Below are 16,948 nucleotides of genomic sequence, written 5' to 3' on the forward strand. Positions count from 1 at the left end.
TGCTATAATTGACATTTAAAGTAAAGTGTATATTAACTGCTTTCATTAGTTACTGTTCAATAAACAACAGTCTGTTTGCTGGTTCAGCTCCCCCACCAAAATCAAAGTCTAGAAACCATGAGAGTGTCTAACCAGTGCAGTGTTGTGGGGTTCAGATTAGGTTTCCACAGGGATAGATGATATAAGCAATGATATATAGATGATATAAGCACATAGAGAAAACTTTCCAACTTGGGGGCAGATTCACTAATTGGCAAAAAGTCGACAGCGACTGCTTCGCACCCATCGCTAGACTAGGGTTGCCACCTTTATGTCTGGCTGAGACCGTCCAGGGGGGGGTCCGTGGCGTCAGTGGGCGTGTCTGTGACGGGGTTATGACGCGGCGATCAGCGATTGGCCGGTCGCCGTGTCAATCAAGGGAACCCCGCCCGGTTTTCCTTATTTGGAAAACCGGGCAGGAAGTATAGACCTGGGCAGCCCCTCAAAATACCGGGCTGTCCGGGTCAAAACCGGACAGGTGGCAACCCTACGCTACACTTCGCCAGGTGAAAATTCGCTCAGACAACGCTAATTCACTAAAATGCAGAGTTTCGACGTGGGCGTTGAACGCTGGCGACTTTTCGCTAGCGTTATTTCGGCAATTGAAAACGAAGATGCGCTAGATTTAATTTCTGCCTATCGCAAATTCGCTAGAGGTCTTGTGCTCCGGTTAATTTGCATACAGCGGAAAAGTTAAAGTTGAATCGACGTCTTTATGTTTTATGTTGCAGCAAATACTTTACATTTCCACTGTTAATTACACAAGTCCAGGGAACCTTTCTAAAGACAAGAGAGTTGTTATAATGCCCTACACATGAGCCCACTGTAGTGTTCCATATGTTAAAAAATGTTAGGACTTTTGCAGGCTATCACTCTGAAAAAAGGAAAAGACGCCAGCGTTTTTTGAACTTTGATGCTTTTTCCAATATGAGGAAGTGACAGAAGATTTAGGAAGATCTATGCACTCCATTGCACTTCACCTGGTCTGAGCTGGCGAAATAGGTAACGTTCAGTAAAATCCGCATTTTAGTGAATTTGCGGAGTAACGTCCATTTGTCAGAGCGAATTGTCACCTGGCGAGTGCAAATGAGCGCTAGCGCCTGTCTCTTTCGCTAGCGAATTGGCGCCTGCGCCCCTTAGTAAATTTGCAAACCCCCTGTGGGCAGTAGCGCTGGCGAATTGTTGCCAGTGTTTGCCACTTCGCCCTTTAGTAAATCTGCCCCCATGTGATGGGAGCATTTCCTTTATAAGTATCACTTCTATATTTCATTTGTTATTTATTTCTAATTCAAAAATCAGCAAGGCTAGCTCAGTCTCATTTACCATGAATCACCAGGAATTGACTGCTGTTATATTTTGCAATATATTCTGCTGCCTTCAGCTCCAAAATGATGTGTTGGAGAAATCATGCCAGTGGGTTGGTTCCTTCCTGTATCTGCTCATTTTTTGTGCTGTCAGCTCTCCGCTTTAGCTTTCACGTGACCATTTTATAAAATCTTATTTAGAAATTCAGTAAAAACAGTGTTTTGGGACATTGCCAGTGACCAAATACCCGTTCTCTCAGGGCCAGACCACACTCTCCAAACTATTTCCAGGATCATCGCCCAGACTTCTGTTTTTCAACAACTCACCCAAAAATGTCAATGCTCCCTCTGTCAGATTTCATAAACCAGCAAGCATAATATATGTAATTATTTACTAGCAATTAGGCAACAGGGTATATATAAAATAGCGTCTTAGGGGGCCGATTCACAAATGTCGAATATCGAGGGTTAATTAACCCTCGATATTCGACTGGAAATTAAAATCCTTCGACTTCGAATATCGAAGTCGAAGGTTTTTAGCGCAAATGCGATCGAACGATCAAAGGATTATTCCTTCGCTCGAACGATAAAATCCTTCGAATCGAACGATTCGAATGATTTTAATCCAACGATCGAAGGAATATCCTTCGATCCAAAAAATCGAAGTCGAAGGTTTTTAGCGCAAATAGTGCGATCGAACGATCAAAGGATTATTCCTTCGATCGAGCGATAAAATCCTTCGAATCGAACGATTCGAAGAATTTTAATCCAACAATCGAAGGAATATCCTTCGGTAGCTTTTAGATGGCGAACTAGGGGGTCGAAGTTTTTTCTTAAAGAGACAGTACTTCGACTATCGAATGGTCGAATAGTCGAACGATTTTTAGTTCGAATCCTTCGATTCAAAGTCGTAGTCGAAGTCGAAGGTCGAAGTAGCCCAAAAAACACTTCGAAATTCGAAGTTTTTTTACCTCGAATCCTTCACTCGAAGTTAGTGAATCGGCCCCTTAGTGTTAGCCATGCAAGGTTGCCATTATTTATTATTATTATTTATGATTTCAAAAGTGACCGATAACATTTCCCATCAGGAAAACTGTCCTGTTGTGGGTGCATGGGAATTTTAGTTTTTGAGTTATGCTGATACCACCCAAAAACATCACACAGTACAAGGGTCAAAATAAGACTAAAGTGTGATTAATATTTGCAGCTTGTTAAAGGGTGGTTGGAATACGAGTAACTTGGTACTAAAAGGTTAAAGATATAAGACATCATAATACAAAAATGTGATGGGCTAAGTTGTAACTATACATTATCAGCACCACAGCAAAGCTGTTTTAGGCTCTTACTCTCTAGCCCTAAAGGATGATGAGAAATGTTTAGAAGTTATTGACAAACCTGCTGTTGCTAAAGAAGTAATACCCTGGCAGGCAGTACCATTGGGCAGTACTAGCTGTAAACACTGACAACACTATTCATACTTGGCCAGGATGTGTTGCATATGGTGCCAGCCCTGAGAAACCGGAGAGGAACTTGATCTTCATGGAAAGTTACCAGCAATCCTGACATTGACCCTTGATTTGATCCTTAGGCTTATAAAACTAGTGAGTTTTGCATGGTGAACATTTTCTACAGTCAAAAGGCAATGTCATAATGCTTATTATTATGCCTCACTAATGAGTGAAAATGATATCTGTAACAGTTCCGTACTTAAAAGTTTCTAAAATATGTTTCCAACCTTGCAGTTCGTGGTCTTGCCAAGTGGCTTGCTGAATGGAAATAGCTCTCTCCCCTAAATACAGAGGATTGGATACTAATCGTCATGGTTCAATATCATCTTCTTATTGTATCTCTCCACCTATTTCTCTCTTACTCCAGTTCTGTGTAGTGAACAGGACAAAAATCGTGCACCAGGATGAACCATTACAGACATAAAATCAACACCAAATCATTCACTAGGGGGTGCCTAACATGCCTAACATTTGGTGCACCAGGATTCGGTTCGGTATTTGGCCTTTTTCAGCAGCATTCGGATTCGTCCGGGCAGAAGGATTCAGCCGAATCCAAATCCTGCTTAAAAAGGCCATATGCATATGCAAATTAGGGGTGAAGAGGGAAATCGTGTTACTTTTTGTAACAAAAGAAGGAAGTGAAAAATGTTTTCCTCTTCCCACCCCTAATTTGCATATGCAAATTAGGATTCAGATTCGGTTTGGTATTTGGCCAAATCTATCACAAAGAGGATTCGGTGCAGCCCTAGTATTAAGTAACCCAAAACTAAGAGAAGAGCCGAACTCTTGCCTTGCTGTATTGCACTGACCCTTAAAGAAGGAAGTACTGTATTTGCACAATAAATCTCATTCAGCTGACAAATATATATATTTATTTATTTTCTTTAAAACAATCAGATATTCATCAAACCAAGATATTTGAAAATCAAAGAGTGCAAATGCTATTTTTACACATAATTCCACCAATCTCAATAACGTGTGCTGTCTGGATTGAGAGCAAATCAAGAGAGATTACAAGGATAGAAAGGCTGGATTTTTTTCTCTGAAGGTGGTAACCCTTTCGAAAATATTTGGACAGAGACAACTTTTTTCTAATTTTTGTTCTGTACATTACCACAATGAATTTTAAATGAAACAACTCAGATGCAGTTGAACTACAGACTTTCAGCTTTAATTCAGTGGGTTGAACAAAAAGATTGCATACAATTTTACATTTTTGTAAAGTCAATTCCATATATTTTTGGACTCCAAAGCAATCACTGGGTGCTAGTACAAACCAATATGATGCACCAGCCCCACTCCCCACCACCTACGCCCCTTTCTCTGGATGACGAATAGAAATACAAGGTTTGTTCCATATCCACTTGCGTGGTGAATAGTAAACAAAACAACATTCCTGGCACTGTGCTCTTCCCTAATCGGTGCTTATGTCCCTGCTTGGCTTTTGATATGCAAACCTGTTTCCCCTATATTAATAAGAAATTCTTATTCGCTGAGAAATTCGCGAAAACTCTGAAAAAAGTTGCGGAACATCTGCGAAATGCATTGAAGTCAATGGGCCTCAAAATTATTTTGACGCAACAACATTTTTGACACGAGAGACAATTTTTATACCCTTGACTCTCTTGTCCAAATGCATGAAGTCAATGGGCGTCCGAATAATTTCGACTTGTGACGAATTTGACGAGCGACTGTTTTTTTGTTGCAGCGAATTTTCCCATGGAGATATTTTAAGAGCAGTTTCGTGAAAACATTGGCCGACTGCAAAATCCGTAAATTTCCAAGCCTGGGGAATAAATTCACCCATCACTATTAATAAAAAATTGGGGGGGGGCAAAAAAAGTTGTACATCTAAATGGTCCTAGCTGTAGGTGTCTGTCTGTTGCACTGGCTGCTCTGTACAGTACTTACTTGGCTGCCATGGCTGATGATATGAAGCAGAACTGATTGGGCTGAAGTGAGACTTTGCTCAGAGTTCTGTGACGGTTCCAGTATGGACAAGCTCTTTGAGCATAAGAGCAGTGAGTACTGTTCAGCTATACCCAAACAGGAAAAGGATGTTCGAAGCAAACACAGCAGGAAGTAGGTATTGGTTAAGAAACTCTGGTACAAAGAACCGAAACAATTCTTTTCATATATTGTACCTTCCTGTGAAAATAGCACTTTAATTACCTCATTAATGCAGTGGTTTCTACTTGTTTCAGCATCAGTATGAAAAAAGATTCCTTAAACTGGCTATAGATGTTGAGATTTTTAAAAGATCCGATCGTTATCGTGAGACCACGATTATCTCGGAAAGATCGTATGAATTGTCCATCAACCAAAAATAGCAATTTGGCAGGAAAACAAAGGGGAGCTGCCTGCTTGGCCCTGCAAACATAGAGAGATTGCACTGGGACCGGCAAAGATTTTTTAACCTGGCCGATCAATTTCCTGACAGATGTCGGCCGAAAAATCGTAAGATGTACGATCGTTCGAATCCCACTAACCACACGATAATTTCGAAGGATTCGCTAAAATCAGTCATTCGGAAAGAGAAATCTTTGCGTCTATGGGGAACTTAAGTCACTTGTCTAATCGATCAACCAAGCAAAATCCATTTTACAAAGGTATTGGTCGAGATTGTCATTCTAGTAACAAATATTGTAGGAAACATATGACCAGCTTAAACGCTGATCAATGAAATGAGGCGTCACGTGCTGAGAAACCAGAGAATCAAAGCAGTGGCCGTGGCCAATCACACCAGCTAACACGTTCCATGACTTTAGTAGAACTAAGGTCATGAAATAAAATCATAATCTGCGTAGTGAGTATAAAATAAATCTAGTAGAAATGTGCTGATTTTTGTGTGAAATACATTTCCTCTTTGATTAAAAAAGGAAAATGTTCATGTTCAGAGAGTACAACAATTTAGCAAAATATTTCGGTTGCTTGAGTGGCTTTCCAAGGGCTCCAAAGACTTTACTGTATATAACCAACATTTTCCAGCCCTGCTGGTCCCTGAAAGATCCATTATCCTGAAAACCCCAGGTCTCAAGCATTCTGTATAGCAGGTCCGTACCTGTATACATTTATTTGGCACGTTGTATTAAAATAATATATAGTACCTATACCATCAACATGTCAGTGCAGTATATATGATATAAATATATAAAATATATATTCATGAATGCCCTGTTAACACTGTAATGGATTGAATCTGCATTAGTATGTTTGTTTTTTTTATGAATAAGTCTATTTCTTTTCATGGCAGGGAAGGGTTAAGCAGCCATATTTAGTTGGCGTGAGGCACAAATCAGATAAATCATGTGCTGACCTCTTTCTATAATTAGGAAAGTAATGGCTTGATTCATATCTGTAGCCAGGGGGCAGCGTGTGAGACATTTTTTATATCCCACATATGAGGGTCTGTTCACAGGCACGGACGGCTCCATGTTTGTGTTACACAGTGTAAAATGTCACTGCTTCAAAAATGATCAATTGAAAGCTAAACTATTAGGGGCCGATTCATCAAGAGTCGCATATCGAGGGTTAATTAACCCTCAATATTCGACTGTGAACTAAAATCGTTCGACTTCGAATATCGAAGTCGAACGATTTTGCGCAAATCCTGCGATCGTTCGATCGAAGGATTTTTCCTTCGATCGAACGATTAAATCCTTCAAATCGAACGATTCGAAGGATTTTAATCCAACGATCGAAGGAAAATCCTTCGATCAAAAAATCACAGGCAAGCCTATGGGGACCTTCCCCATAGGCTAACATTGACTTCGGTAGCTTTTAGCTGCCGAAGTAGGGGGTCGAAGTTTTTTTTAAACGGAAAGTACTTCGACTATCGAATGGTCGAATAGTCGAACGATTCGATGGTCGAAGTACCCAAAAAATACTTACAAATTCGAATTTTTTTCATTCGAATCCTTCACTCGAGCTTAGTGAATCGGCCCCTAGATGTATAAACATCCTGTGTTTCCCTTAATATTACAGTATTCCATAGTGACTAACAAAGGGCAAGCAGCCTTGGTGTAATATATTGTACAGTAAACAGTATTCTGTGCATACAAACACAACTTGTCCGCAATTGGGAAAAAAAGATTGCACATTTTATCATTTGCGCCAGCACACAGCGTATGTAATAGTAATACCACACAGCAGGGAGCATTTAGTGGTCATGTGTTTAAAAGCAAACTGCTAACTGGTTGCTGTTGGTTACTAGACCTGGAGCAAATGTTGCTCCTAGTATTAAATGTATATATATATTTCTTCTATGAATGAAAATGTTGCACCTGGTATTAAATGTATATATATTTCTTCTATGAATGAAAATGTTAGACTAGTGCCACATGTAGTGGATCTCGGCCTGTGGAGCAGCAGCTTACCAGAAAGCATTTCTCTCCTAAAGTGCAGGCACAAGTCACATGACCTGGGGCAGCTGGGAAATTGACAAAATGTCTAGCCCCATGTCAGATTTCAAAATTGAATATAAAAAAATTCTGTTTGCTCTTTTGAGAAATGGATTTCAGTGCAGAATTCTGCTGGAGTAGCACTATTAACTGATGCGTTTTGAAATTTTTTTTTTCCCCATGACAGTATCCCGTTAGCAGACAGGGCCCCACAAAAAATTGTGTTCCGCATGGCTCGGCTCCTGCTTCAGCGCAACTCAGCTCCTTTTTGTCGCAACTCAGCTCCTTCTTTGTCGCAACTCGGCTCCTTCTTCATCGCAAATCGGCTCCTACTCAGACAGTTCAAGGAGGGCCCAACTAATCCAGGAAACACAGCATGGCCGGGCCCCCCTAAACATATAGAAGCCATCGAGCCTGGGGCATTTGTTCCCCAGTGCCCCCTGATGGCGGCCATGTTCTCACCTACGTTTCTCCGCAGGCTTAGATCCGATACATGTGGCACCATGACTATACATGTAGTCATCCATGACTAGTGACTGACTTCCAAAAACACTTTCCCTCATTTGAATTTCACAACAGGAAAACCCTGTGTCACTCTAGAAGCAACTGATGCCCAAAACACACAGAGGCACAAGGTAGGCACCTGCAGAGCAAGGGTGGAGTGTTCATTCCCAGGAACAGGCGCTGAACTCACACTGACGTATTGCCAAATGCAGCCTTGGAAAAGAAGAACAGCTGCCACCCTCTAGCTTTGCTGGGTGCTGTAATTAAAAGACAATTATGCAGGAATGATCAGACATGCTTGATAGAGCAGGTATCTTTGTTTGGGAGGAATGTGTCACAGGCACATGTAAATGCAAAGAAAAGAGAAGAGAGGCCCTAGCAGTTCAAAAAGGCTTAGGCCTACTATGGGGTATTTTCATGGCAACTGAATTTGCGTTCAAATACAAGCAAAACTTTGTTCAATTTAATGCATAGGCAGCAATTTTGTTGATGCAACTGCCACAATGACACTGGAGAAAAAATACTGCTAACAAAAATGGCGAATCGTGTTGAAATTGCACTTTCCTTACCGCAGCCGCAGCGTCTGTTCCCTCTGACGCCGCATCCAAGATAGCGCCCATGGATTACACATGAGTAGCTGCGGCTAAAACCCATCCGGGTCACACGTTCAATGCCCAAGCATTGCATTTGTTTGTTTATTATTCCTGGGTGCTCTATATTGATATATTGACTGTTTTCTGGATTTTGACCCCTGCCTGAACTTTGATTCTGATTCTATTCTGCCTGCCTTTGAACTCTTGCCTGGATTTGGATAACGTTTTCGCCTGAACCCTTCTGTGCTGCGATTTCGGACTTTTAACCCTAGAGCTTCCTCCTTGGTCCTGACTACTCTCGGCTGGAGCCGATAGACCCCCGTGACACTGCAAAGTGCAAAAAAATGGCTGATTGCAACCTATTTTTGCACTTTTCACACTGCATGGGACATTGTAAATGAGCCCCAGTAACCCAGCCGATACCTTAGAAAGTGGCACTTCAATAGCTCAGGACTGGCTTTCATGGCAGCTCTACTCCTTTTGAGCCAAGCTCATCAAGAATGCTGTATTTATTCCAAACTTGTATTATGATTAATGGTAATAGATGGGATTTTAAATCAAGCAGTTCTACGTTTTCACCAGTTTGATTTTTCTCTGTAATAAGACAGTACCTTGTACTTGATTATAACTAAACCGACATTCATCTGTGTTAGTGCCAAAGCAAACCTACTGGATTTTTTTTGTCTTTGTTTTTTTTTAATGTTGGAATTATTAAGGCACGCTGCTCTTAATTATGGAACAACCACTAATACTGAAAACCCCAGGTCACAAGAACTCCAAATAACAGATGTCTGTTCATAAACAATGACAGGAGTTTCAAATCCCTCCTTTATACAATGCATTCGTTTACATTTTCCATTTCCTCCTGTTAAATCATATTGGAGCACATTTTTTTCTCTTTTGATAAAGTGCTCCGCTCTCTCCCTTTCATTCCATTCCACTTCCACCATTCACTGAAACTGTCAAGTACATCAGGGGAATTAATGGAGCTGGCAAGAACTGCACAATGTGAAGCTGGAGGGAGAAGACCCTGGCTACCTCTGAGTCCATCCCCTACACTATACTCATCCCTTGCTCCTTACACCAAGCCACTGGGGCAGATTCACTAAAGGACGAAGTGGCCGACGCTAGAAATCACATTTGCATGGACATTGCCAATTCACTAACAGGCTCAGGCGACAATACGCTAGCGAAAGAGACCATCGCTAGCGTTGTACTCGCCAAACGACTTTTTGCTGTGGGGAATGTTCGTGCCTCCGCAAATTCCGCCAGAGATTCCTTCGCCACCTCAGACCAGGAGAACTGATAAAATGAAGCTACATCCTCCTCAATCTTATGTCAGTGACTTCGAATCATGTCTGCTGGAAATGCATTAAAGTAGGATTGCCTGCAAAAGTCCTAACTATTTAACTTTTTTGTGTTAACATTTTTCCCCAGACATTTGAGGGGCATGGGACATTCGTTTTAGGGTGGGCTCATGTCTAGGGCGAGGATCTCTTTTGTCTTTATTCAGGTTCCTTGGACATTTGTAATAAAAAGTGACCACTTCAAGCATTTGCACTAACATCTCAAATAAAGACGTCCATACGACTATTCAAATTGACCTAAGCATTAGAGGACTAATGAAGTTTCGCTAGGCAGCAATGAATGCTAGAGCCATTTCGCTTCAAAACGCTCGCACTGCCGAAGTAACGCTAGCGAAAAGTCGACAGCGTTCAGCACCCAGCATGCAACTTCACATTTTAGTCAATTAGCGTAGTGGTAACGAATTTGCGCCTGGCATAGTGGCGAGAAGTGTGGCGAAGCGTTCGCTGACGACAATTCGACCTTTAGTGACTGTGCCCAACTGAGTACAGGTAGTTCACTAGCTCTAGGGCAAAGGCCAGACCATGTACAGTGGCCAACTGGGTGGCCAACGAGAAAGGTCTGTGTTATAAGCAGAAGCTGAAGGGTGCAAAGAGAGAGTGGAAAGTGCTGGTAGAAATGATTTTTTGCTATACAAGTTCACATAGCTAGAAATTTTAATTTTTACCGATACATTACAGGAATTCAGAAATGCGCATCGTCTGTATTGTGGACAAGATAAAATCTAAGCTTCATAAGGCTGTTGTATATGGTAAAGACTACAGCAGACACATCTTAGTAGAGACAAAATAAGCTCTGCGATGCTTGTGTTAGGCTTTTAATTGCCTTAAAGGGATACTGTCATGGGGAAAAAACATTTTTTTAAAATGAATCCGTTAATAGTGCTGCTCCAGCAGAATTCTGCACTGAAATCCATTTCTCAAAAGAGCAAACAGATTTTTTTATATTCAATTTTGAAATCTGACATGGGGCTAGACATATTGTCAATTTCCCAGCTGCCCCAAGTCATGTGACTTGTGCTCTGATAAACTTCAATCACTCTTTACTGTTGTACTGCAAGTTGGAGTGATATCAACCCCTCCCTTTTCCCCCCCAGCAGCCAACAAAAGAACAATGGGAAGGTAACCAGATAGCAGCTCCCTAACAGAAGATAACAGCTGCCTGGTAGATCTAAGAACAGCACTCAATAGTAAAAACCCATATCCCAATGAGACACATTCAGTTACATTGAGAAGGAAAAACAGCAGCCTGCCAGAAAGCATTTCTCTCCTAAAGTGCAGGCACAAGTCACATGACCAGGGGCAGCTAGGAAATTGAAAAAATGTCTATCCCCATGTCAGATTTCAAAATTGAATATAAAAAAATCTGTTTGCTCTTTTGAGAAATGGGTTTCAGTGCAGAATTCTGCTGGAGTAGCAGATGATTAATGATTTAATGATTTTAGTTTTTCATAAAAATCCCAACATATACACAGTACAGGCAAGTATGCAGATACAGAATATTCAGTGCACACATAAACTTTTGGCAACCTATTTTGCCGATATTTGGGCTTTTTTGGCCTCTCATCTCATATAATTACTATAAACATACAGAATGGTCTCCTTAGCACTCTCTCAGTCTCCCTGCTTTCTCTCTATTATGAATGAGAGTCCCTGCACTAACATATGGGGTTATATTGGTGATCCCACACTAACCTGAAACCCTCAATACAATGCACTGAAATCTGGTGTTTCCTTTATGTGAGAGAACGAAAGGCACACAAGATAAACAAGTGTAATTGGCAAACAAGAGTAATTGGCATAACAGTATCAGTTATCTCACATTAAATATCCTTGAGATTGACACAAGACGGCGGCAATGGAGTGAAGGCTCCTGGGAGTGCGTGCAAACCTCGATACAGAGTTCCTGTAATATGGGTCTTCTATAAATAAACCTTTAACAATTTCCCTCACAGTAAAAAGATGATCATTGAGACCAACCAATGATTTAATGTTTCAGGTAATTGGAATACGGCCAGGAATACATTGACAGTGCAGGATATAATCTGCTTGTCCTTCAGTGAAGCACATAGAGGACTGTTATAATTGCTGAGTTAGTGGGTTAGCAGGGAGATGATATATTCTGCACATGCTAAGACACACTTTGGGTGTTCAAGGAACCCTCCACTCCCTAAAAATTCTGATTCCCTAGACCCTAGGCATATGCTTTTGTACATTTCCCATGTCATTGGGAAATAAGGAATATTTTTCTTCAACAGTAGTAATATCCAATGGCATAAGATGGTTAAGGTAACACATGCTACAGATATACATAATATATATATATATATATATATATATATATATATAGGTATGGGACCTGTTATCCAGAATGCTTGGGACCTGGGGTTTTCCGGATAACAGATCTTTCCATAATTTGGGTCTTCATGCCTTAGGTCTACTAGAAATTCACTTAAACATTAAATAAACCCAATAGGCTGGTTTTGCTTCCAATAAGGATTAATTATATCTTAGTTGGGATCAAGTACAAGCTACTGTTTTATTATACCAGAGAAAAAGGAAATAATTTTTAAAAATTTGGATTATTTGGATAAAATGGAGTCTATGGGAGACAGCCATTCTGTAATTCTGAGCTTTCTGGATATTGGGTTTCCGGATAAGGGATCCTATACCTGTATATATAGTTAGGGAGCATGTGTTTGTTGAAGTGACCAGTTTAGTTCAATCAGATGTACCAGATCTATTAGACCCTTCTCTAAAGCAATGAGTATCATCTAAACATTTGCTGTTGTTGCTGATCCCCAGTGCAAACCTTGGCTGTTACAGTGACATTAGCACAATGTTTTTACACTCCCAGCTGCCTACGTTTCATTCAGAGGAAACAAACTTGAGTATTTTTTGCAGTGACTGTTTTTTTCCTCTCACCATTAACGTTTATGCCGATAACTGGAAGCTGAGCATTTCTGACAGCAGGCCTGGGGTGTGTAGAATACAATCTAATAACGGCCTCGCAGAGATCTAAACAGCTGCCTGCGATCCTCACAGGGATGGAATTCCCAGCATGTGTTTCTCACACCACATTGCACTTTTCTAAGACATTGGAAAAAGCTCTTTACCCAAATAAGTCCTTGTTCTCCAGTTTTCTGCTGCTTTAGCCTAAGGGCAGAGACACACGCTCAGATTCGGGTAGATTTAGTTGCCCGGCGAATAAATCGTCTCTTCTTTGGGCGACTAATCTCCCCGAACTGCCTCCCGCCAGCTAGAATCTAAATTGCCGGCATAAGATGGCATTTGGAGCACTTCCTTTTCCGGAGTCGCCCCAAGTTTCCTTGTGAGTCAACTTCAGGCAATTTCGGAAAACTGCGGTTTTTGTGTTCTTCAAAAGCATTTATCTTTATAGTCACATGACTTGGGGCAGCTGGGAAATTGACAATATGTCTAGCCCCATGTTAGATTTCAAAATTGAATATAAAAAAATCTGTTTGCTCTTTTGAGAAATGGATTTCAGTGCAGAATTCTGCTGGAGCAGCACTATTAACTGATTCATTTTGAAGAAATTTTTTTTCCCCATGTCAGTATCCCTTTAAAGATTTATGTGTAATCTTTTTTTTTATATTAGTTTGAGGGGCTTGGAACATTTGTTTAAGGGTGGGCTCATGTCTAGGGAATTATTGGCCACTTCAAGAATTTGCACCAAGATTAGTAATAAAGACGTCCATGCGACTTTTAGGTACCCACCCTATTCAAATTATCCTAACCACAACAGTTCTAGCAAAGTTTCACTAGGCAGAGATGAACACTAGCAAAAATTCACTATGAAATGCTTGTCCAGCTGAAGTAACGCTAGCGAAAATTCGCCAGCGTTCAGCTGCTGAGACGCAACTTTGAATTTTAGTGAATTAGCATAGTGGTAAAGAAATTGTGGTCGCTTGCGAAAATTCGCCCTTCAGTGAATTTGCCCCAATTTGTTTGACTGCTCTGAGCAGTATCACCTTGAAGAAAAAGGATTTAAATAATAGTTTTCCGCTATAAAGCAATTTTTTCCTGCAAAGAAGATAAACCGAGATCTAAAAAAAAAATATATATATATATATATATATATATATATATATATATATATATATATATATATATATATATAGATATAGATATATATAAAATTCCCGGTTAATGTTTTAAGAATTACCAAGAATTGATAAATCAGCTTCTATATTGTGATTCTGCACAAGGCAAAGACAAAATGATTATAGCAGAATGGTCCCTTACAAGCTGAATTATACAATAATGAAAGTATTCATAGCTAGCTGCTATTTCCTGAGTTTATGCATGTCAAGGCCAAATTCATTTTGAGATTTAGATTATAGATTTTATTTCCCATCCTGTTAAATGAAAATAATAATAGGGATATTTATGCTTCTCTTTATTCCCATGAAACCCAAAGCACTTTACATCAGTTAAGGTCACCAGAACAACACTGGGGGTTTGAAGCAGGGTTCCAACGTCACAGGAAGATCAGATTAGTCTGAGTGTCATCTCCCCCTCCATTCATTTCTCTCTCTAGTGTGTTTCTCCCATGGTTGGAACAGTCCACTGTTCCCATTAAGAAGCATTTAAACTAAACAATAGAAATGTGACATTATCACTGCTGATTTGCAGCCTGTCCTGATATTTACGGCTTATACTTCCTGTCCAACTACCAGAATGTGTTTGATGTATTATGCACCAAAAAGCACTATTTAATAAAAACCACATATGTGCGGATATATGTCACAAATACAGCGCACAGAGATGGTCTGGTCTTTCAGTGGATGTTTTGGAGTAAAATAAATCAAATGTGTATCCAAATTAAAAGACAATTTAAACTCAAAAAAGGCAACATTTATGGGAAACATCATTGTTCTGCTTCAAAATGAAGCAAAGTTGGTGACAAGTGTAGTAGTGATGTGCGGGCTGGCCTGATACCCACGGGATCCGCAGGTTGGGGCCGACCTCGCACTCCTCTTCGTGGGTGACTCTTCTCCTGCTCTCCCCACCTACCACCTGCAAATGCCGGCCTCCGACTTCCGGCTTTATAGCCACAACCCTGTTCGCCCGCCACTTTTGTGACATCGTCGGCTGGGTCGATCAGCGCGGGTCTATAAAAGGAACCCGGACATCGGATGCGGGCAGACCACATGGTATTCTGACTTACGCGCATACCAGGGGGTATGAAAAGCGTAAGGCGGAATACCATGTGGTCTGTATGCCTATCTTTTTAACATGATTTTTGAATAAAGACATATTTTTTATATAATATAGACTTTTGGGATAACTTTTTTGGTTTTTCCATGTTTAGTCTCATATGAGTACCAGGGGGTATGAAACGCTTAAGGCGGAATACCATGTGGTCTGTATAGCCAATGCCTATAATTAAGTTCCAGGGGGTTTAAAACGCGTAAGGCGGAATACCTTGTGGTCTGTATAGCCAATGCCTATAATTAAGTACCAGAGGGTATGAAACGCGTAAGGCGGAATACCTTGTGGTCTGTATAGCCAATGCCTATAATTAAGTATGAGGGAGTATGAAACGCGTAAGGCGGAATACCTTGTGGTCTGTATAGCCAATGCCTATAATTAAATATCAGGGGATATGAAACGCGTAAAGTGGAATACCTTGTGGTCTGTATAGCCAATGCCTATAATTAAGTATGAGGGAGTATGAAACGCGTAAGGCGGAATACCTTGTGGTCTGTATAGCCAATGCCTATAATTAAGTATGAGGGGGTATGAAACGCGTAAGGCGGAATACCTTGTGGTCTGTATAGCCAATGCCCAGAATTAAGTACCAGGGGGTATGAAACGAGTAAGGCGGAATACCTTGTGGTCTGTATGCCTATCTTTTTAACATGATTTGAATAAAAACATATTTTTAATATGCTATAGAGTTTTGGGATAACTTTTTTGGTTTTGGACGTATATACCCTTTTGAACTGGGGGCTTAATCCAAGAAACCGTGGGCCCTTTTTGACAGGCTCCTTAGAGACTTTCATCCTATTGTATATTTTGGAAAAAACACAAACTACAACACACAATTTATCACTGGATATTTTACCTGGGTCTCTGCCGCTGTTATTAAACTAAATCTTTTTCCAAGGATTGTGACACTAAAATCTACAATTATTATAGATTTTGGGATGTATAGTTTATACATGTGCACTGGGGTTCATTTGGAGGGGTTGAACTTGTTGGAACCTGGTCTTTTTTTTCAACCCAACTTAACTATGTAAGTATTACAACATTGCCCAATAGTCTTTGTCAGCCTTGGATGCTGGAAGCTGTAGTATAATAAGAGCTGGAGACCTGGCATTTGGAAACCTCTCTCTGGGATAAATGCAGTAGAACAAAGACATTTAAGTTGAAGGTCTCCATTTCCTTGTGAAGTCCCAACATTGGCAGCCAGCTGCTTGTTAGCCCTCAGAATCCTCTAGCAGTTTCAGCAGAGCGTTAAACAGCCGCAGGTAAGAAGTCTCGGCTTGAGACCTTTTCCTGCTGGTCCAAGAAAAGCTGTTATAACTGATGTTACACAACTGGACCGGCTTCCAGCAAAATCATTTCACCGAGGCAGCCGTGTGTGTTATAAATAGTGTTAACAGATATTATCTGCTACCCTGTAATTCTCCTAGCAGGGCTTGAAACCGGACATTCTTCCTGGGCTCTGTTTTACATTCTTTTTATGCTTTTGTACCAGCAGCACATTATCTGTGGCTATAATATTTTATACATAACACTCTTTATTTTCTCTCTGACAATTAAAAACAAGCACAAGCCACCAGCCTCATATACAAAGCCAAACAGTTTGACATGAAAATCAATGAGCAGAATAATTGAGAAACATACAGTATGAGAAATAATGCAGCTCTGACCATGAAGGTCTAAAATTGGCTTTAGTGGGTACCAAAGTAATGTACTTTTTTCATAGAAATGGACCCTACATTTATATAGTGGCAGTCAGAAAGTAGCATCACAAAAAATATACCTCATGTTGATTTTTGTCCCACAGTTGTGGCAATCTTCTTAAAAGTACAGTCAAACAGGAAATATAATTGCCCTAAAACTATTGACAATTACAGGCATGGTTTACAACCATGAGGCAAGGTGCAAAGGGCAAATAACAGGCAGAATGTTTTCTGCACTTAAAGTGCTGTCTATAGGTGAAGCTCTTTGTATTTGCAGAATGGAGCTGAAAGAGTTGCACCT

The 16,948-nt window shown here is 40.5% G+C and overlaps 1 protein-coding gene across 6 annotated transcripts in view; it reads right to left on the minus strand.

The window, feature by feature from the left end:
• evl.S (Enah/Vasp-like S homeolog) overlaps nucleotides 1-16,948 on the minus strand; it is a 93,390-nt gene that overhangs the window by 56,952 nt on the left and 19,490 nt on the right. For 2 of the 6 annotated variants that reach the window (XM_041574353.1, XM_041574352.1), the window contains exon 1: nucleotides 4,763-4,788. In XM_041574353.1, the coding sequence (XP_041430287.1) occupies nucleotides 4,763-4,773 (11 nt within the window). In that variant the 5' untranslated portion in view covers nucleotides 4,774-4,788. 6 annotated transcript variants of the gene reach the window in all.

The sequence above is a fragment of the Xenopus laevis genome, chromosome 8S, assembly GCF_017654675.1.
Source record: "Xenopus laevis strain J_2021 chromosome 8S, Xenopus_laevis_v10.1, whole genome shotgun sequence".
Lineage (NCBI taxonomy): Eukaryota > Metazoa > Chordata > Amphibia > Anura > Pipidae > Xenopus > Xenopus laevis.